We start from the raw sequence: 22048 nt of genomic DNA, 5'->3' as shown, positions 1-22048 counted from the left end.
TCATGTTAAAAAGGTCCACTTTTTATATTAGGATAAAAAAAATGCATAACTTAGAGGCTTAAACTCCACTTAATGTTTAAAACAAGATTTTTTGACGGAAAGTCTCAAGTGTGCAGAAGAAAATGAGCACAACTTGTACATCATAAGAGCAAAAATACCTGACAACAGCCTTAAATCAAACTTCATTTCCGCCATGTCACCTCGACTTCATCAGTTCTGTACCTGCCAAAGGAAAAAAAAAAAACAGTGAACACAATTTAACCCACATAATTGAATCCTACACATTTGCCTTACCTCTGTGTTATCCATGAATCCTCCAACTCGGTCACATGACCAGATCGAAACATTTCCCAGCCAGCTTGTGCAATCATGGCGCCATTGTCAATGCAGAAGCTACCAAATGAAGTCTATTAGTATAAATGTTTGTTAATAGAACGGGAAGGTTTTGTTTACCTTTCGTCTGTGGCAAAAAGTTTGGCTCCTCTTTCCTTGCACATGATTCCCATCATCTTCTGTAGATGCAAATTACCTGTGCATACATAAGTTGTGGTCAAAAGTTGACATACACTTTGGAAGAACATAATGTCATGGCTCTCTTGAGTTTCCAATTATTTCTACAACTCATATTTTTCTCTAGAGTGATTGGAACAGATACTACTTAGTCACAAAAAACATTCATGAAGTTAGTTTCTTTTATGACTATTATGGGTTAACACTACACAAACTCTACAATGGGAAAGTCAAAGGAGCTCAGCATGGATCTGAAAAAGCAAATCCTTGACTTGAACAAGTCAGGAAAGTCACTTAGAGCCAATTTAAAGCAGCTACGGTTTTTCATTTAACGCGGCCATATTTGGTCTACATTAACTGCGATAACAGAGGGATTACTGTAATTTTTTTCATGTTGTTAATGAACTTACATCCAACACCACCGACAATGAGAACCTCTTGGGAGCCGCAGTGTGCCATGGCCCGCTCTGTAATTTCAACTAGCATACAAAAGACTGTCTCCTGCAAGAACAAATATCTATATTTATATATTATACACTTATCATGTACATTTAAAGTGAATTAAAATAAATCTAACCTGCAGAGAGAAGCACAAGTCCTCTGCTGTACACTCGCCAGATCCAAGCATTTTATGAGCAACATCCTGATAATATAAAAGGATATTCCCAAATTCAGTTTTTTTTACCTCCATAGTGTAGTCAGTAATATTAGCATGTACTCACCTCAATGTAGGAGAGTATCCCAGAAAATGACACATCCATTCCTTTTACTGTATATGGCAGTTCCACATATTTACTACCTCTGAATTTAAAAGAAAGAAGAAAAGTTTATAAATATATAGCTAAAAAAAACATTTTCAGTGTGTAACTACTTACTTCTTTGCCATTTGTTCTATGTTGTAGCCTGGACTGGGATCATTAGAAATCTGCAACCATATAAAACCCATATACATCAACTAAATGAATTTATTCACAATAAAAATGTATCATTTGCACAAACCTTAAGAACTCTGGCAAATCTGTCCAAACAATTTCCAACTGCAATGTCGATTGTCTCCCCAAAAATCCGGTACCGCCTCTCAGAGTACGCAATGACCTTTAAAGAAGAAAATGTTTCGATTTTAATTAAAAAAAAAAAATTAAATCGGCCTTATGAGAAACACCAACCTGCGTGTTCCCCCCACTAACGTAAAGCACAGTCGGGTTGTTAGCTTTAGTGATGAGTCGTCCCATTTCAATATGTCCAATACAATGGTTGACTCCGATGAGGGGTTTGCCCCACATTTGGGCAACTGTCCGAGCCACTAAAGCCACCACAACCAATGGGGCACCCATACCAGGACCTGATGAGATAAACAGTGAAATGACGCATACATTTAAAAACAATAACAACAATCTAAACAACCTTTAGTGTATGCCACACAGTCAATCTCAGAAGGCTTTATTCCCGCTTGCTCCAGAGCTTCTTTTAAAACTGTTAGTATAACAGAGCGATGATGTCTGGCAGTGTCACTTGGTTGGAAACCTGTTGAAAATCAACGTTACTGATAAAAATCAGATAGACACCACACTGTCCTGGCTAAGAAACTTTAAAAAGTGACTTACCATGACCAGGAGGGGTTATGTAGGTGCGTCTTGGGTTGGAAAGGACTTGTCCATCCGAAATAATGCCAATGCCAATCTTATTAGCACTGCCCTCAAAACCAATGATGACAGTCATTGCAACTAAAGGGGAAAATAAGCACTGTAAATGAAAATGTATCGTAATCGGGGATAACATCAGATGTATGTATTTTTAGAAGATTGCAGCAGTTGATGTAATTTACATTATGACACATTTTTTCATGGAGTGGGGGCAGAGAAGTACTATTTCAAGCGTTATTTACCGTCATTTACAAATGTAATACTCAAATCTTAATAAAATATTTTAAACACCGTTGCATCATCATCATATCAACGTCTTATAAACTTACCTCAGTCCAAGTTCGGTGTTTAATTTAGGTTATTATTACTTTCGAGTGAAAAGGAAAACACGAGCACGAAAAATCTTGAGGACCCAATACGAGGAGTACGATTCGCCTGACTTTAAAAATTCAACAAAAATATAAACTGCTAGGAAATATAGTGGTGACACTTTTAATATGATTAAAATTAATATATAGCACTTAAATATCGTGTGTTATGTTTTAAATAAAATACAAATGTCACATTTTCGCAATTACTTTCTGGCATTCAGAAGCGAGTCCTACAACAGACGCGTGTGCTAGTTTTACGTTTGCGCATGCGCCCGCTCATGTCAAAAGTGTATTATGAAAACTATTCCCGATTAAAGCTCTAACTGTACAATATAAAATCATTGATCACCTTGGATTTTGATAAAATGTGTTTTCATTTAAATCAACGTCCAAATAATGACATTAGCACGCAATGAGCTGTTTCATTCTCCCCCTCCCACGATTGGATTTGCATGAATGGCAGGGGGAGTGACCGGGTGGTAGACATAGTGAGCAGCAGCGTGTCCTGGTTGTGTTTTTGCATCCTGTTTCGAGTCAAAGTAAGGCGATCTGCATTCTGTGAAATCAGTATTTGTTTGTGGGCTCCACTGACAATACCTAAAACCTGTTTGATCGTTGTATTAGGCGACCAGAGGGCATAATTTGCTTTCTTGGAGGAGGCCTCCAACCACTATCATTGTAACAATGAAATGCTAACGTTAGCGCCGTGCAATGTCTAACTCAGTAGTTTGGAGTCTTTTGCAAAACATAATCTAGTTTGAGTGTGGAGATTTCTTATTTTTATGTGTTTTTTTTCCCTCCCCAGCGGTGCGTGTTTTTGGGTGTGTGCGCGTGTAGCAGATCTGTGTTTTCCGCCTTTCGAGCAAATTCAAGCATGAAAAGAGGCAAGAAAGCAGAAGCGGCACCTGCAGAAGGGGACAATGAGTCAGGTTAGTCTACTGTTGTTGTTTGTTTGTTTTACAAGGTGTTCATCTAATACCTGGTGCTGTTTCATGACAGAAGAGACTCCCAAGAAAGCCAAGAAGACTAAGGAACCAGAAGCCCCCATTCTGTATGAAGACCCGCCTGATAAAACAACCAGCAAAGATGGACGTGAGGCTAACATGAAGATTACTTCTTGGAATGTCGACGGACTGAGAGCCTGGGTCAAGAAAAATGGCCTGGATGTGAGTTTTTATATAAATATAGACGCGCGCACAAGCGTGCGTCTATATTTATATAGACGCGCGTATGCGTGCGTGCGTGCGTATGCGTGCGTGCGTGCGTGCGTATATATATGTGTGTGTGTATATGTATGTGTATACTACTATATGTATATGTATGTGCATCTATATGTATATGTATGTGTATATGTATGTGCATATATGTATGTGCATATATGTATGTGTATACTATATGTATGTGCATATATGTATGTGTATACTATATGTATGTGTGTAGTATACGTATGTGTATACTATATGTGTATGTGTATACTATATGTGTATGTGTATACTATATATATGTATGTGTGTGTGTATATATTTATATATGTATGTATATTTATGTGTATATGTGTTTGTATATCTGTGTATATCTCTATATATATTTTTCTCATTTGAGACTATTTGTTTTCTCTAGTGGGTGCGTGAGGAGAATCCAGACATCCTGTGCCTGCAGGAGACCAAGTGTGCAGAGAAAAGCCTGCCCGCTGACATCACATCCATGCCCGAGTACCCGCATAAGTACTGGTCCGGGTCAGAAGAAAAGGAAGGGTACAGTGGTGTGGCCATGCTCTGCAAAACGGAACCTATCAAAGTGACTTATGGCATCGGTGAGCTCTAAACTCTTCCTATTCTATTGCTTCTGGAGAATAACTTTCTTTTTAAATGGACTTTTAGGTAAAGAGGAGCATGATAAAGAAGGCCGTACCATTACTGCTGAGTACCCCACATTCTACCTGGTGACAGCCTATGTGCCCAACTCCAGTAAAGGTTTAGTCCGCTTAGATTACCGCAAAACCTGGGATGAAGATTTCCGGTCCTACCTGAGTGAGCTGGATGTAGAGAAGCCTGTGGTGCTTTGCGGAGACCTCAACGTGGCCCACCAGGAGATCGACCTGAAGAACCCTAAGGGCAACAAGAAAAATGCCGGATTCACTGTGGAGGAGCGAGAGGGGTTCGGTCAGTTGCTGGAAGCTGGTTTTGTTGACAGCTTCCGTGAGCTTTACCCCGACCAAGCCTATGCTTATACCTTCTGGACCTATATGATGAATTCCAGGGCTAAGAATGTAGGATGGCGCCTAGATTATTTTGTGCTCTCGTCCTCCCTAGTGTCCGCTTTGTGTGATAGCAAGATTCGTACCAAAGCGATGGGGAGCGACCACTGCCCTATCACACTGCATATTGTTGTGTAGTTTTCTTTTGATAAGCGTTCACTGCTAGTGCAAGTGCTAAGTTTAGAAATGGCCTTTAAGGTTGGTGCTAAGTATTGATTTTCATCCAAAAATGTTCAAAAAGGCTGTTAAAAAATAAGTGACGATATTGTATATCACACTAATAAAAAATGGTTTCTAGAAACAAGTTGTGATCATTGTGAATATTAAAATTTTGATAGTTAAATCCATTTTTACTATTTGTCAACCCATTAAATAATACACAAATCACTTTATGTACTCTAACAAAATTTTGGTGTGAACTTGACACAAGTTCCAATCCTGATTGGAATGTGTGTCAAATTCACACCAGTTCCAATCCTGATTGGAACTGGTGTCAAGTTCACACCAGTTCCAATCCTGATTGGAACTTGTGTCAAGTTCACACCAGTTCCAATCATGATTGGAATTTATGTCAAGTTGACACCAGTTCCAATCCTAATTGGAAATTGTGTCAAGTTCACACCAGTTCCAATCCTGATTGGAACTTATGTCAAGTTCGCACCTCTCTAATGTTACACCAGAACAGACACCTGCTAGAACTGAAGTACTAGAATGAGCCACTAAGAGATGGTGTTGTACCAAAATTGAAAAATAGGTCAAAATGACCTTCGAATGGGACCTTGGCTGCAATGAAATCCATCTGCAGTCAGCAGTAAAACATGCAGATTTTTTTAGCTACAGAGGGTGAAGACGTTGTGAACCTTTATAAATGTGCAATTTAAACCAAAATATATGAAGAATTAAAATTACCACGACAATTGGTACTGAGTTTCATGCAAAGTTAGTCATTCTTAGTACTTCTGTGCCACTGTAGATGAAAAGGTTGAAGTATATTGAAGTTAATATCAATTTTGTTTGAAAAGCATAAAGGGAAAAAGGATTATTTAAAAGTATTAATTTTTGAATACATAAAAAATGTGTCATTTCTATTGTAACCAATTTAAGAGACATTTAGCGCCTTTCAATTCCAAATTAATATTTATCGTTATGAATAAAGGGATAAGAAATAGATGAAAAAATTCCCAATATCTACACATGAGCAAATTACTTGTTGATAAAAGAACTGTAGGAGTCCAGTGGGCGAAATTGCCACTTGTTATTATTTTAATGGCAAGAGTAATTATAAAAGCCTCCTACAGCCAATTGGGAAAATAAAAATAATAAAACAACAGCTTAGTCTAGATTCTTGAAATGTGAAAATCCACCTTTTGTGATTTTTTTTGACTATGTTTCTGACTCCTGAGCAATAATTCAAATAAGCCGCCAACTTTATCAGCGTCTCAACACCCAGTTGCCAAGCGACAAACCCCGTTAGGAAGTGACAAGCCGACATAATTGCGCCCCTGTTTGACAGACATAGCGCTGTGTTCATTAGACTCAATCCAGACAACGTGTTCCACCCCCTAAAAAAAATTATATACATGTTTTAAAAAAATATCAAATGACCTTTTTGTCTACTCTAATCACAGTCTAATCACACAAGCCCAGAGTAACGAATAAAATATTCAAATCTGCAGCTTGTTATTCGTATTCCCCAGCGTTTTTTTATACACGTTGCTCTTTGGAATACATCAGATGTTTGATTGACAGCTATATTAGCACCTTTCCCTCCCACGCATTCCTTTGTCAGTCCCCCCACGGCCTAAAGGGATGCTGGCAAATATAAAGCTATTTATAGCAACTTCAGGTTGGTGTAAATACATGTTTTTTGTGTGTGTCACCAACCCTTGATTTCGCCGTCTTTTTCTTAGACTGCCCATGGGGTGGTCAGATGTTTGGTCGCAGGTCTTTTGGTCGCCGGACAAATGGTGACAAAGAGTTTACTGTTGAAAGCAGCTCTCAAAATTATATCCATATAAGAAAGTTTAATATCTAAGAGAGAGAGATTAATATCTAAGAGAGTTTAATATCTAAGAGAGTTTAATATCTAAGAGAGTTTAATATCTAAGAGAGTTTAATATCTAAGAGAGTTTAATATCTAAAAGAGTTTAATATCTAAGAGAGTTTAATATCTAAGAGTTTAATATCTAAGAGAGATAGATAATTTAATATCTAAGTATTGTTTAATATCTAAGTACTGTTTAATATCTAAGTGCTGTTTAATATCCAAGTACTGTTTAATATCTAAGTACTGTTTAATATCTAAGAACTGTTTAATATCCAAGTATTGTTTAATATCTAAGTACTGTTTAATATCCATGTACTGTTTAATATCTAACAACTGTTTAATATCCAAGTACTGTTTAATATCCAAGTACTGTTTAATATCTAAGTACTGTTTAAGATCCAAGTACTGTTTAATATCCAAGTACTGTTTAAGATCCAAGTACTGTTTAATATCCAAGTACTGTTTAATATCCAAGTACTGTTTAATATCCAAGTACTGTTTAATATCTAAGTACCGTTTAATATCTAAGTACATTTGACCGGCGACCAAAAGACCGGCAACCAAACGTCCGGTCACACCCCATGGCACTTACTTCTTGCACTCGTTCGCCAACTGGTGCTTTTCTGACAACTTGAGTGCCACCTAAAATAAAATAAAAATAAAAACATGTGAGGATTACAGAATTGTGTTGTGTGCAATTTTTGAAATCATCAGTATCTCACTCCACTCAAGTGCCCGCTGAGTTAACGCGAGCTCAATCAACGTCTGTTGGATAAAGGCAGAGTATTTTGTTAGTTTTTTTTACATCCCAAGGAGGCATGAAAATTCCCCCTAATTGACACTTGAAACAGGCGTCGATCCAATTTTTCATACGAATATTTATTTAAAAATCCATAGCTCAATACAGAAATAATCATCTATCATATGTAGTAAGACAATCAGTATTTAACCATGCTTTCTCTGATTATGAATCACGATTTGAACCCCCCAAGAAAAACAACAACTTATCAACTCTGCAAAAATCAAGAAATCTCACTGAAACGCAACAGTACTTCGACACGAAATAATTTCTCTCCAAAAGGCATTGCACGAGTTTCCAGAAGTCATTTAAGGCCATGTTTGTACAATAATTTTTCATATAGAATTCAAAACACAGTTTGTATTAAACAAAACGGAACCGGTGCATCCTTTGTAAAACTGTACATGCAAACATAGTGCACATTTCGGAAAGATGACGAGCATACCATATATAGTATTTGGATAGCTTTCCAGTAAACAAAGGTCTTGTGTTTTAACACTTTACGACTAGTGAAACACTTGTAAGAAAGGCAACATGCGCACACGTACGCACAAAATATGAATTCATTGAAATTAGATTGGTTCAAAATAAAAGGTAGCAAAGATTAGCATTTTACCATATCATATTACATTCTTGTGAAAGCACACTAATATTTCTGTTAAGTTAATCATATATTTGGTTGCCGGTCTTTTGGTCACCGGTCAAATGGTGACAGAGAGTTTACTGTTGAAGCCAGCTCTCAAAATTATATTCATAAGAGAGTTTAATATCTAAGAGAGAGAGTTTAATATCTAAGTACTGTCTAATATCTAAGTACTGTCTAATATCCAAGTACTGTTTAATATCCAAGTACTGTTTATTATCTAAGTACTGTTTAATATCTAAGTAGTTTAATATCTAAGTACTGTTTAATATCTAAGTACAGTTTATTATCTAAGTACTGTTTAATATCTAAGTATTGTTTAATATCTAAGTACTGTTTAATTTTCTAAGTACTTCTTAATATCTAAGAGAGAGTTTAATATCTAAATATCTACTGTTTTCAACAGTACTTAGATATTAAACAGTACCTAGATATTAAACTTCTCTCTTAGATATTAAACTTCTCTCTTAGACATTAAACTCTCTCTCATGAATATATTTTGAGAGCTGGTTCCAACAGAAAATTCTCTGTCACTATTTAACCGGCGACCAAAAGACCGGCAACCAAACGTCCGAGCACCTAAAATATTGACATATCTAGAATTAAATGATTAAGACAAACAAATCGAATCATATATTTTAGAATTTTCCTAAAACTCATCAACCAAATAAACTTTTTAAATAAAATACTACATCATTTTAACGTATTTAATTCTCAGTACTCCTCCAATGTTTTAAGTACATTTGTTAATGTAAATTCCAAACCGATAGAGTTAAATTTCCATGCTTATATAACAACCTATCATTTGTCTTCTTTATTCTAGCTTTAGGCAAATGCTTTTCTAACCCTAAGTGCTCCAAAAATAAAACTACTAACTCTTGGTCGAGCCACCTGTAAAAACAGTAAAAAATAAAGCCTACTCTGAAAAAAAAAAAAACGCTGGTTACTCCAAGTTTTTGTGAGTGCTCTCATGTGCTTCTTATTTTTTCTCTTCCTGACCCGCCATCTTAACAACGGTTCTGGCTATGCCTTGTACGCACTTGGCTAACCAAACACCCACGCACAAATAAAAAAAAAACAATGGCACTGCTACACTAGAAAAGCACAAAAAATACACCATTTGCCAAAAATCCACACTACTTGCTACCATTTTGGAACCAAAAAAAATAAACGTTAACGTCATTTTTTTTCGGGATGTTACATTGGTCCCGCACTGTGATATACATCCAAACACATGCTGTCAGTCCTGCCCTGTAGTGTGATTAAAAAAGACTTCAATATATAGTTTCTGTGTATAAATATTCCGTGAAAATACATTAGTTACTTCGGATTTCCACGTGCGATGATTTTTTGTCAACGTGATAAGATTTGCCATAAAAGGCTAATGATGACGATAATATCGCAAAGTGACGATAAAGAAAATGGGTTAAGAAAGTCATTTCACAATATTCTACAGTACAATTCATAAACAGAAAAGATAGTTTTTTTTTTTAATCAACGACTTTATCACTAGCAGATACCAAAATCCATGCCATCTCTCACACTTCAATTGGATTGGACGTCTATGGCTATCAACGGCAGTAAGTGCGTTCATTTTGTAAGTTGGGGAGATTTCATGTTCATTTTCAGTCACTTCATATTGATTTTAAGGCAGACATAGGCAAACTACGGCCCGCAGGCCACATATGGCCCATTAGGCTTTTTAATCCGGCCCACCAACGTTGTCCAAATATTTTTTCTTTTCCCCAAGATGGAGCCGTCACATGGAAGCCAGTGGCAGTAGTTTTTTGTGTTTTATAGCCCCTCTATCTTTTTTTAAAAGTACATTTTAATATTTTATATTTAATACATTCCTTTTGACTTGACTTTGTACTTTATACTTTTTACTTTAATGATGAGTGATGAGTATGTTAATACTTCAGTCCTTTTTTACTGTTTATGTTTCATATGTACTGTTAACGGATGCACTTTTTTATTTGTATCATATCTTGTGCTGACTCGGCCCATCTGTCTAATTTTTAAAGTCAATGTGGCCCCCAGGCCAAAAAGTTTGCCCACCCCTGCTCTGGTTTTATTAACGGTATTAAAGTCCAATTCAGTCAAAGTGGAGAACATGTAGCACCAACGATGAGTTAAAAGACACTTGTCTAGTGGAATACTTTTTCTTTAACATCTTTTGGCGAATAAAGTATCGCGATATATCACTGTTTGGACATATTGTCACAACCCTACTATCCATCACACAATGTTTCATTTATATAAAATACTTTCAGGTGATTCACGTGGCTTACACATGCATTCCGACATTTCACATTCATGAAAGAAAATAAAAAAAGAAAAATCATGAAATTTTCGACAAATGTTTTCTTTGCGTTTTAGACCACTGGGCTCTTGTTGCTCAAACTTTTGAGCGCAGCTGCTGTATTTTTTGAACATGAAAAGTGATGTCAAGAATGCACATATATACAAACCCCCGAGCGTGTGGGCATCACTGCCAAGGCTGAGAAGAGACAGAGAGCGACTGTGTTTCCATTAGGGCTGCCATTAATGATTCATTTGATAGTCAATTAATCCAAGGCTTAATGGACTGATGTATACATTACGTTGTTGTTGTTTTTTTTACTGTTATGGGACTTATTGAAACAAGTATGCAGTGATTTAGCATTAGAAGTATACAAAAATGTATATATGTACGTACATATACACATACATGTACATGTATATGTACATATACACATACATGTACATGTATATGTACATACATGTACATGTATATGTACATACATATATAAATGTTTGTATACTTCTAATGCTAAATCACTGCATACTTATTTCACTGATATACATATACATATACATATACATATACATATACATATACATATACATATACATATACATATACATATACATATACATATACATATACATATACATATACATATACATATACATATACATATACATTTCTAGGCCTCTCAATGATTAAGTGACTATCAAAAGAAACAAATATTTTGATCAAACTGATAACCAATGAATTTTCAAAGATTCAATGAACCACAGCAGCCCTAATTCCAAATAATTTAGAAAATAACGGACACAAACTCACTAACCAATGAGTTACGATTAAAATTGAAGTGTGGTATTTGACAGAAACATGCATGTTTTAGAGATTTCGATCTCTACAGAAATCTTTCAAAAGTAAAAAAAAAAATGAAATGGCAAATCAGTGCAAATGGATGGAAACACATCATCAGCAAGAGGGGAGATTGTAGAAGGAAGACTAACAGACAGAGAGACAACGGCACCCTCTCTATCACACACACACACAAAGTCTCGCTAAACGCTCAACTCACCTGAAGACAGAAGAATGGTTGAAAGAGGTAGTGCAGGGCCGCTATACGCATGCACGTGGTCCAGGCTACACACATGCAAAAAAAGGTGGATAAAACACCAGGAGTACAGCAGAGTACGGTACAGAAGGGCTACCGGGACCTGCACACTGACTGCTGCTACCTGACAAACGGCAGGAAAAAAGAGAGAACAAGTAGAAAAATCTCAACAGTAAAAATCCTTACTGTAAACGGCAGGTTGGTTATTTACACTTAAAATCATAGTTCCGATTTCTTTGTGTTGTTTGGGGATATTCTTTGTTTTATATATGGGGAAAAAAAACCTGCTGCTTCTCTTCTCTTAACATCTTCACTCCAGCTTTTTCAGGCGAAAATATACCAAGAGATTTGGAGAAAAGTAAACAGTTAGTGCTTTTTCTACTCCCGGTTTGGTGAGCGGACGTCGAACTGCCATTAATCCGCCACTGGCAGACGTGAATCTTGAAAATTCGGGTTTTCCGTACTCATATCTGGGTTTGGAGTAGCTGTCCCGGAGGAGAGTAAGGAGGTGGCGCGGGTGCCGGTTTGATCCCGCGGGTCCTCATGTAGGAGAGGAATTGGTCCGGGATCTCGGCCAAGACATCTTTGGCGAGACGGGCCATACTCAGGATGTGATTCCCCGTCCGGTCGATGTAGTCTCGGAAGGGGACGAACTAGGAAGGAGATATTTTCTATTGAGGTATTTTTGTGTTTTCAATTGGTTTCAGGTCGGGTGATAGATTTTTGCATTGTGGGTCACAAACAAAACAATCATAAGCAATGTTTTGTCTAATTTTTCGTTGGTCTGGGTTGAAAGATAACCTCCCTGAGTGCACTGAGTACCAGTGTGAGTGACATTATTATTGCTCGCTATGGGCACACCAGTATCACACCTGCCATAAGCAGGTACTGTATTTTCACGACTAGAAGGCGCACTTAAAAGTCTTAAATTTTCTCCAAAATAGACAGTGCGCCTTATATATAAAAAATGTCATTCATTGAGGGTGCGTCTTATAATGCAGTGCGCCTTATAGTCGTGAAAATACAGTACATGTCAATGTTCCCTCTAATCTTTCATGTAAAACATGCTGTAAAACACGAAAAATATAAGAGTGGACAGAGCTACTGTCACTGGCTGCCGATAAACGGCGCCATCATGCGGAAAGGGTTAAAAAAAAGTTTGGATTTTATTTACTGCGCTCCATAGGATTGCTGCTGCGCAGAGAAGACGAGAATAGTGCGCAATTGCGCATGCGTGCAGCTTAGAGGGAACATTGATCATAAGGGAGAGACATTTATAGAGGAAGGCCTGAGGTGCCAAGCCCACCACGTCTCAGGGACCCCCATTAGCTTTCCGATAACGAGATGCCGTAGGCAAAAGCCAACATATATATTCCAAGCTAAATGGTCCTCTTCCCTGATTGGAAGGTTTCTTCATGTGTGCATTTCAGCTCGTTAGAAGGAAAGCTAACAAGGATTCCTGTTTTCGTCCATCGTGGCCACAAGGCAGCACCAGAAAGGTCATTGTGGCGGGGAAATGTTCCTTGTTTTTACGAAATTCTTGCTCCATAAGTTATTGCCCGGACTTCATTACTTTGAGGATGACTAACCTGAACGATATCCCTTTCTGCATATCTTCCTCTGGATGAAATCCGGACCTCATCTCCATCTAATTCAATCATGGCTGAGGATGACAAACAAGAAGAAAATTTGAGTGCTGACAAAAAAAAAAAAACGGTTGGAATGCGTTGCTTACCGTCAAACTCGGCAGGTCCGACCCCCACGATGATGATTGACATTGGCAGGCAGGAAGCCTGTCGGGATTCATTAAGGGTGGAAAAATTCACAAATTAGATTTTTTTTACTTCCTAATATATTTGGAGCAGTTTTTGGTCAACAATGCTATCATATGGCCAAGGCGCTATGTGCCTTAATATCATGTTTTTTACATAACCAAAACATATATAGACAGTCATGTAACGAATTGTGTCTTGTTATTATTTAAGTGTTTGTTTGTTTGAATTCACATTATACTTATATAATGAAAATAAAAGCTTTCAATTCAACATATATACTACATAATCCCTGTGTATATTTTTGTAGTCCTTGATAAAAGATTAAGTACCCAGGAGAGTAGATACTAATATAATAATAATAATAATAATAATAATAATAATAATAATAATAATAATAATAATAATAATAATAATAATAACAATAATAATAAAACTACTACTAATAATAATACTTCTACTAATAATAATAGTACTACTAATAATAACACTACTACTTCTACTACTATTAATAATAACACTACTAATAATAATAACACTACTACTTCTACTAATACTACTACTACTAATAATAATAACACTACTACTTCTACTACTAATACCACTACTAATAATAATAGCACTACTACTTCTACTACTAATACCACTACTAATAATAATAACACTACTACTTCTACTACTAATACCACTACTAATAATAATAACACTACTACTTCTACTACTAATACCACTACTAATAATAATAACACTACTACTTCTACTACTAACACTACAACTACTACTACTAATAATAATAATACTAATAATATTAATAACACTACTACTTCTACTACTAATACTACTACTACTAATATTACTACTACTACTAATAATAACAACAAAAACAACTATAATAATCAGACATAGGCTTTGTCATACTCTCCCAATATTGATCCATATCTTTAAAATGAAAACAAATTTAAAAAATGAAACTTAAAAAGAATTGACTATTTACTGCTCTTTCCCTCACAGTCTTCTTTAAATCCCCAAAGTAATAATAAATGTTTTTTTTTGTGTGTGACTCAAAATTTAAGATCCAAGATGAAGGAATAAATAAAGATAAAATGAGAATATTCAAATTAGCCAATCAGTATTTTTTGTTTTTGTTTTTACTGTGCACAAAACTCCCCCCACAGCTTCTAAATGACAAGCGGAGTGCATGGAGGAATGCATTGTCCTGAGGCTACGTGCGGTAGATCATCTTTTTTTTGTCGCTCCAACATAAAGGTCAGCTACAGGCTGAGCCACCCTCGGCGCTCAGTCCTTCTTTCTCTTTTTAAGATTTGTTATTATTTATTTACACAGGTGGGGGGAGCACGTTAAAAAAAGTTATTTTTCCACACATTGACTTGACAGTGTTAAAGAGGATCAAGTTGATTGATCAGATAGTATTGATAAGTGCCTTACGTTGACAATAGACTCCTTGGTCTGGGCCATGTCTGAGATGACGCCGTCCGTAATGATGAGAAGAACAAAATACTCCGACCCATCTTTTACTGATGCCGCATACCTATGTCCAAAAAAAATGTCCACTCAAAAGGCTTCCTTGAGAAGAAACGTTCCCCCAAAGAAGGCTGTTTAAAAGTACTTCACATTACAACACCGTACTGTTTCATTATTTACTTTTTTTTGCTGGCTTTGACACAAATAGACGTCCAATCCATTTAAAATGGAACAGCATGCCAGCGATTGATCGCTAAGTGAATATCTTAATATTCCACAACCACTGGCGATTCCATTAAATTACTTCAAGAGTCATCATTTCCCCGAAGGTTACTTCACGCAATGTCGTACTTGCAAATTCAAAGTAAACAGAAGCCCAATGACTCATCTATATGAATGTATTTCTTTATGCAGTAAGAATCACAAACTTGTCCTTTTTTCATTTCTCATTTATAAGCACAAATCTGATAGTACTCAGGACCAATGTTCCCTCTAAACTGTTGTCTTTCTGCCCAGACCAACAAAAAATTAGAGGGAACATTTCTAAGGACATTTGTGCAGTACCTGGCGACGTGGTTAACCACAGGGGAGAAGTTGGTGGGTCCATACAGTTGGACTGACTTCAGGCTCTGGTAGTAGGCTTCCATCACACCATCTATTCCCGCGCAGTAAGGATTCTGAGGATTCCCGTTCTAAGTATATAACCAAAGTGGAGAAATTTGATTAATTACTGAGATAATGTGTTAAATAGGTGGTGGAACACATTTGGTCGCCGGTCTTTTGGTCCCATTTGGTCGCCGGTCAAATGTACTTAGATATTAAACAGTACTTAGATATTAAACAGTACTTAGATATTAAACAGTACTTAGATATTAAACAATACTTAGATATTAAACAATACTTAGATATTGAACAGTACTTAGATATTAAACAGTACTTAGATATTAAACAGTACTTGGATATTAAACAGTACTTAGATATTAAACAGTATTTAGAGATTAAACAGTACTTAAAGATTAAACAGTATTTAGAGATTAAACAGTACTTATATATTAAACAGTACTTAGATATTAAACTCTCTCTCTTAGATATTAAACTCTCTCATAAATCTAATTTTGAGAGCTGGTTTAAATAGTTAACTCTCTGTCACCATTTGACCGGCGACCAAAAGAGACCAAAAGACCGACGACCAAACGTCCAAGCACCCCCTGTGAACACCTATTTGCCCTGGACAGGCTTGGAAGTGGTTCGACTCAGATTTATCTACTTTAACACTGAACGTCATCTGACATTTGCTTCATACTCTCCTCGCCCTAATGCAGAAAAAAATCAATGTCAGATATGGATTTAGCGCCTCAAAAGAGTATTTGCAAAAGTGCAAACAGTTGTTTGTCACCTCGTCTAATCAGTTGTTAATTAGTACCGTATTTTCCGCACTATTAAGGCGCAACCACAAGACATCTATTGGATCTATAACACAATCCCCTACTACTATAACTACTACCACCACCATTACTACTTCTACTACTGCATTTTATAATCTAGTACGCCTTATTTTAAGATATGCATTAACTGAAAATGCACTAGATAGTGCGGAAAATACTCTACTTTTGTGTATCCTCACCAAAGCAAACTCGTGGGAGATTCGGCCGTCAGGCGGCAGTTTGGCGCCGAAGCCGAGCGCGGGGAACATCTTGTCGGTGTCGTAGTCCTGAATAATCTCCCCGACCGCCTTGAGGGCCATGGCGTAGGCATTCAGCTGGTAGGGGCTCATGTAGTGGAGTGAGGTGGGCTGGGCGGGGTTACCTGTTAATGAGGAGGCGATGCCATAGTGTGTTTGGGCACGATATTGGATCTTCGCTCAAACTCACCATTGGAAGCAGTGAAGTCAATAGCCACGGTGAAGTTAATCTGCGTCCTTGAAAAGAGAAAAACGGGGCCACGGTTGGTTTATCAACAATGGTCTCAATCCGCCTTTTCGCAGCATGCAAACAAAAGGCGGCCAACTGAGCCAGAGTACAAAGAAAGCTTAATAAGAAGACTGGGATTTAGTATATTTAGAATTAAGGTTAAAAACCTTCATAATAAATAGGAAGATTTTGTTCTGACATTAGGTCCAGAATAACTTCAGATCAGTGTAAATCAATGTTGAGCATTTGAATGTGGAAAATAAAAACTACTCCGTTATTGAACTATACACGCATACAGTGTTTGGACGTTTGGTCACCGGTCTTTTGGTGCCTTTTATATTATATTTATTATATTATATTTATATATTATGTTCATGAGAGTTTAATATCTAAGAGTGAGTTTAATATCTAAGTACTGTTTAATATCCAAATACTGTTTAATATCCAAGTACTGTTTAATATCCAAGTACAGTTTTACATCTAAGTACTGCTTAATATATAAAAACTGTTTAATATCCAAGTACTGTTAAATATCTAAGTACTGTTTAATATCTAGGTACTGTTTAATATCCAAGTATACGGTTTAATATCTAAGTATACTGTTGAAACCAGCTCTAAAAAATATATTTATGAGAGTTTAATATCTAAATATATACTGTTTTCGTGAATATAATTCAGTCATGAGCTGCCGTTGACAGTGACGGATTACATTTCCTTATGAAACGAAGCATTTCGCTCAAGAAGAAGAATAAAAGCTTTCCCGGCACAGAACACCTGCGGCGCTCCTGGACGGGTAAGCCCAATTGCGGTTGCTAAGCAACAGCATTCGGCAAAAGTGCCCCGGTTCTAATAAGCTGCATTTACCTCGGCTGCAAAGCAATGTCTTCTTTAATTATAGCTCACAATCCCGACTCCTGCTCGATCACAATAGGTTTGGCACGAGTTGTTTTCTAAACCGAGGGAAGCTTTCAAAGGGTCACGGGAAGTCCACTTTCCTCCGTTTAGGCATGAATGCACAGAGTGGGCCTAAAATCAGCATCACAGATTGCATCCCGATGATATGCTAGCAGATGTTGTGGCTCGGAAAGTTTGACGGAAAATCTAATGTTATTTGACAGTAAGTTGCTTTTCAAATGATAATTTTTTTATGCTTTGTTCTCACTCTGGATGTCATTCCCCACACAATGTGTTCAATATGAGGATGGTTCTTGAATCTATTCTGGTTTCAATACTCAATTCAACAGTCAAAATAAGCTTAGGCAATATCTGTCACCATGAGCGACAGCGTACGTCTCCGAATGAAAGATACGGTCAACAACTATTCATTTTGATCTGCGAGCTTTTGAATAGATTCTTCTTTGTACAGAACCATGGGTGGTTTCAACGCTTTATCGGGGCGCAGCAAAAAAAGATTAATGCGTCTCCTCGAATCCGTCATTTATGCTAATGTAGTTAGATGATCTTGCTTCTAATTAGGTCCAAATGAGCAATTAGCTGATTGGGTTGTAGCACGGTAAAGAGCTGTCAATCAGAGGAGAGGTATAGGTGTTAAAATAGACACGAGGGGGGGAACTCGAGCTAGAGCTTGAGCGATTTCACAGTATTTGCGTATGCAAGCGTGGGCGTGTTTGTGTGATAAAAAAAAGTCTGCAATTGGTTCATTGGATCTCAAATGGGAATACACCTCATGGTATTTTTTTGGGGGAAAAAACTACCAATGCTCTACTGCAGAGATGCCAAAAGGTAAGGCCAGCAGGGTGGAATGGGCCCGTGAAGTCCCCGGTGTTTTGGTCCCTTTTGGTCGCCGGTCAAATGGTTTCATATGTGGGTACTGTTTAGTATCTAAGTATTGTTTAATATCTAAGTACTGTTTAGTATCTAAGTATTGTTTAATATCTAAGTACTGTTTAATATCTAAGTATTGCTTAATATCTAAGTATTGTTTAATATCTAAGTACTGTTTAATATCTAAGTACTGTTTAATATTTAAGTACTGTTTAATATCCAAGCACTGTTTAATATCTGAGTACTGTATAATATCTGAGTACTGTTTAATGTCTAAGTATTGTTTAATATCTAAGTACTGTTTAGTATCTAAGTATTGTTTAATATCTAAGTACTGTTTAATATCTAAGTATTGCTTAATATCTAAGTATTGTTTAACATCTAAGTACTGTTTAATATCTAAGTACTGTTTAATATTTAAGTACTGTTTAATATCCAAGCACTGTTTAATATCTGAGTACTGTTTAATATCTGAGTACTGTTTAATATCTGAGTACTGTTTAATGTCTAAGTACTGTTTAATATCTAAGTACTGTTGAATATCCAAGTACTGTTGAATATCCAAGTACTGTTGAATATCCAAGTACTGTTGAATATCCATGTACTGTTTAATATCTAAGTACTGTATAATATCTAGGTACATTTGACCGGCGACCAAAAGACCGGCGACCAAACGTCTGGTCACGAAATTAAATGCTTTCATTTTTTTTTTTTAACAAGGAGGCCGCGAAAGACAGGGGAAAATAAAAAAGTGATGCAAAATTAACTCATTGCCTGCTAGTGACTATGATAGATGTCCAATTCACTTAAACTGGCCATGAATGTTCATCTTTCAATGCCATTGATGCCATTAGATGTCCAATTTTTGACTGGGCCTCCATTCATTCACCCCTCCCAGTCGAAATTCTGCGAGTCTTGAAAATTGAAATCAATCCCTCAATGCTCGACTGCACTCGGACATAAAATCAGAAAACGTGCACAAGGTCACGTGCCGAAACAGAATGCAAAAGTGCACAGGAGGACGGAATGGCCATTTCAAATTGTGTGTTTGACTTTGGCAACGCGGTCATTTTGATTCCCCTCTCACATGAAAATAGATGCTATTCAGATGAGATTATTTTTGTTTTAAGGCAGATGGCAGTTATTGACCATTGGCTGACAGAATTTGACAAAACATCAATAAATGAAAGAACTTTCATCGTTGAGTAGCAATTTTAGTGAAAGCAACTTGAAAGCCACATTGTAACCACAAACCTTTTATTGTTACTGTCAAAAAAATAAATACTCTGTTCTCTGTTTCCAGTGGCGATTAAATGACTTAATGGCTTAATCCAGGTTAGCCGGAGAGTCCTGGGAATTATACCTGTTATAAAACAAAGTGGTGGCTTAGATTTGTTTAGGTGTATGAATTGTAATTGTTTCTACATAAAGGGCCATCACCAAATAAGGAGTGAACGTCACAAAGAGGAAAAAGACACCGAGTACCTTGATTAAAACCAACATTTAAAGTAGCGTTAAAGTAGAGCGTCCCCATTAGTAATGAGCAAAGTTCAACTTTTGAACATTTGTATTTATTTGTTATATTTCCGTTTGGTCAAGCTCTGTCAGCCAGTGTGTCAGCACTTTTGAGAAGAATACAACCCCAACCATTTCCCAGTTTCACACCCTCAAACCAAATAAGTAGACTCAGACCTACCCGCCCTTAATGTAGTCTAGGAAGGTGACTTCAATGTCCACAAGGAAGGACAGCAGCGTTACCTTAGGGAGAAAAATGTCAGTTAGTGTGATAAACTGAAGGCAAATGTCATTTTTTTTTGGGTGAATGTCAAGACAAAAAGGGGAAATTGATTACCGTTCCGGAATTTAAGTATTTTTTCTTTTTCTCTTTCTTCTTTGGATTTACCACCTGAAAACACAAGTGTTCTGCTTGTTTAACTCATTCACCGCAATGAGAGAGTAACCATATTGGATTGGATAACTTTATTCATCCCGTATTCGGGAAATTTCTTTGTCACAATAGCAAGAGGGTGAGAATGCAGATACAGGAAAAAAATACATATCATATACATTATATATATATCATATTTATCATATTAATATATGTGTGTGTATATAAATGTATGTGTATATAAATGTATGTGTATATATATATATATATATATGTGTGTGTATGTGTATATGTGTATATATATATGTGTGTGTATGTGTATATGTGTATATATATATATATATATATATATATATATATATATATATATATATATATATATATATATATATATATATATATATATATATATATATATATATATATATATATATATATATATATATATATATATATATATATATATATATATATATATATATATATATATATATATATATATAAATAAAACTAAGAAGCTTTAAGTATAGCCCCCGTGGAAGATGAATTCTATTAATGAATATACATACATACATATACATTCATACATAAAATAAGTTTGTATAAGTAATAAGTAAGTATAAGTAAAATAAGTGCACTCACCTCATAAACATTGAATTGACTCTGGCCTCGTGATAATTCTCTGTAGCTGGTGCTGAACTCTCCAATAATGTCATGACTGGGGAAACAAAACACTTAATTCAATGTATTATATGATATTTATAAGGAGTCAATTTGTAATCAGAGTGAGTTCAGGGAGGAAGCTATATACACTTCAAATTTTGCAGAAAAGGGCCCCATAGATCTAAAACAAGTACAAATAATTAGCCAATAATTCTAGGACTCAACACCCTCCTCCCCAAAGTATAATGAACTACATTAGCTTCTGAAATTGATGAGAAATTAAATATTCATTTGAATTTATGATGAACATTTTTCGTCATCCTTCAAACAGGCAAACACATATATTACTAATTTCGTGACGTAAGATTTACCTTCCGTCTCGGTCCCAGTCGTACACCTCGACCTTGATTGTTCTGTTAAAAAAAAAAAAAAAAAAGAAGATAATGAGGCTTTTGTTTCTCTTTTTTTTTGGAAGACACTTAAGCGCATCTGGATGAAATTCGTTTCTGGCGCTCGAGGCGCTTTACTGCAAAAGGTAACGTCATTAAACGCCGCCGAAAGACAAAGCTATTTGTCTGTGGAGTGCTAACTCTCATTAAAAATGAGAAAGATGTATCGCCATCCATTGTACGATTAGATCTGATGGAAAAAATACTCATTTCTTCTTTCTTATTGCCATATATTCATTCCTTAGCTTATCTCCAAGTCCAAACAGCCGCATCTACGTCAGAAATCATCTTTTTTCAGCGTACAATCGCAGCTTACAAGGATATACTGTACTAAAGAAACCATCCTCAGACTGTATTACCATCTTATCTCCCAATATTTCAAATTCGTGTCATCCCTAGTGAGGCGAAACAACGAAATGAGGATAAAGAGCAAGAAT

At 36.2% G+C, this 22048-nt stretch overlaps 3 protein-coding genes across 4 annotated transcripts in view; 1 reads left to right on the top strand and 2 right to left on the bottom strand.

Moving 5' to 3' along the window:
* Positions 1-182: 182 nt before the first annotated feature.
* Positions 183-3660, bottom strand: osgep (O-sialoglycoprotein endopeptidase). The gene is made up of 12 exons (XM_077710160.1): positions 3504-3660; positions 2115-2234; positions 1915-2034; positions 1677-1852; positions 1510-1605; positions 1386-1435; positions 1233-1311; positions 1088-1153; positions 921-1011; positions 454-529; positions 295-393; positions 183-222 (listed from the first exon to the last, which is right to left on the bottom strand). The coding sequence occupies exons 2-12, from the start codon at positions 2227-2229 to the stop codon at positions 183-185; spliced, it is 1008 nt and encodes a 335-aa protein (XP_077566286.1). The 5' UTR covers positions 2230-2234; positions 3504-3660.
* On the top strand, positions 2849-5085 carry apex1 (APEX nuclease (multifunctional DNA repair enzyme) 1). Its single transcript, XM_077709744.1, has 5 exons — positions 2849-3063; positions 3330-3453; positions 3524-3690; positions 4145-4337; positions 4405-5085. The coding sequence occupies exons 1-5, from the start codon at positions 2977-2979 to the stop codon at positions 4917-4919; spliced, it is 1086 nt and encodes a 361-aa protein (XP_077565870.1). The 5' UTR covers positions 2849-2976; the 3' UTR covers positions 4920-5085.
* Positions 5086-11078: 5993 nt separating this feature from the next.
* The window catches only part of LOC144181341 (copine-8), a 28017-nt gene continuing 17047 nt past the window's right edge, over positions 11079-22048 (bottom strand). The window contains exons 10-20 of one of the 2 annotated variants that reach the window (XM_077709742.1): positions 21534-21575; positions 21142-21217; positions 20464-20517; positions 20308-20369; positions 16788-16834; positions 16541-16722; positions 15481-15608; positions 14881-14983; positions 13398-13455; positions 13252-13325; positions 11079-12315 (exon numbers count right to left, since the gene is read on the bottom strand). In XM_077709742.1, the coding sequence (XP_077565868.1) occupies positions 12127-12315; positions 13252-13325; positions 13398-13455; positions 14881-14983; positions 15481-15608; positions 16541-16722; positions 16788-16834; positions 20308-20369; positions 20464-20517; positions 21142-21217; positions 21534-21575 (1015 nt within the window). In that variant the 3' untranslated portion in view covers positions 11079-12126. Of the gene's footprint in view, positions 12316-13251; positions 13326-13397; positions 13456-14880; positions 14984-15480; positions 15609-16540; positions 16723-16787; positions 16835-19865; positions 19975-20307; positions 20370-20463; positions 20518-21141; positions 21218-21533; positions 21576-22048 lie in introns of those variants that run through there. The other variant, XM_077709743.1, reaches the window with a different exon arrangement.

This window comes from Stigmatopora nigra, chromosome 23 (assembly GCF_051989575.1).
Source record: "Stigmatopora nigra isolate UIUO_SnigA chromosome 23, RoL_Snig_1.1, whole genome shotgun sequence".
NCBI lineage: Eukaryota > Metazoa > Chordata > Actinopteri > Syngnathiformes > Syngnathidae > Stigmatopora > Stigmatopora nigra.
This window is presented reverse-complemented; position numbering and strand designations above follow the sequence as displayed.

Coding starts and splice junctions, on each gene's coding strand:
- apex1 (XM_077709744.1), top strand. CDS start 2,977: ATGAATGGCAGGGGGAGTGACCGGGTGGTAGACATAGTGAGCAGCAGC. Junction 3,691..4,144: donor TCAAGAAAAATGGCCTGGAT/GTGAGTTTTTAT, acceptor TGTTTTCTCTAG/TGGGTGCGTGAGGAGAATCC. Junction 4,338..4,404: donor CAAAGTGACTTATGGCATCG/GTGAGCTCTAAA, acceptor ATGGACTTTTAG/GTAAAGAGGAGCATGATAAA.
- osgep (XM_077710160.1), bottom strand. CDS start 2,229: ATGACTGTCATCATTGGTTTTGAGGGCAGTGCTAATAAGATTGGCATT. Junction 394..453: donor CTTTTTGCCACAGACGAAAG/GTAAACAAAACC, acceptor TTCATTTGGTAG/CTTCTGCATTGACAATGGCG. Junction 223..294: donor GATTCATGGATAACACAGAG/GTAAGGCAAATG, acceptor TTCCTTTGGCAG/GTACAGAACTGATGAAGTCG.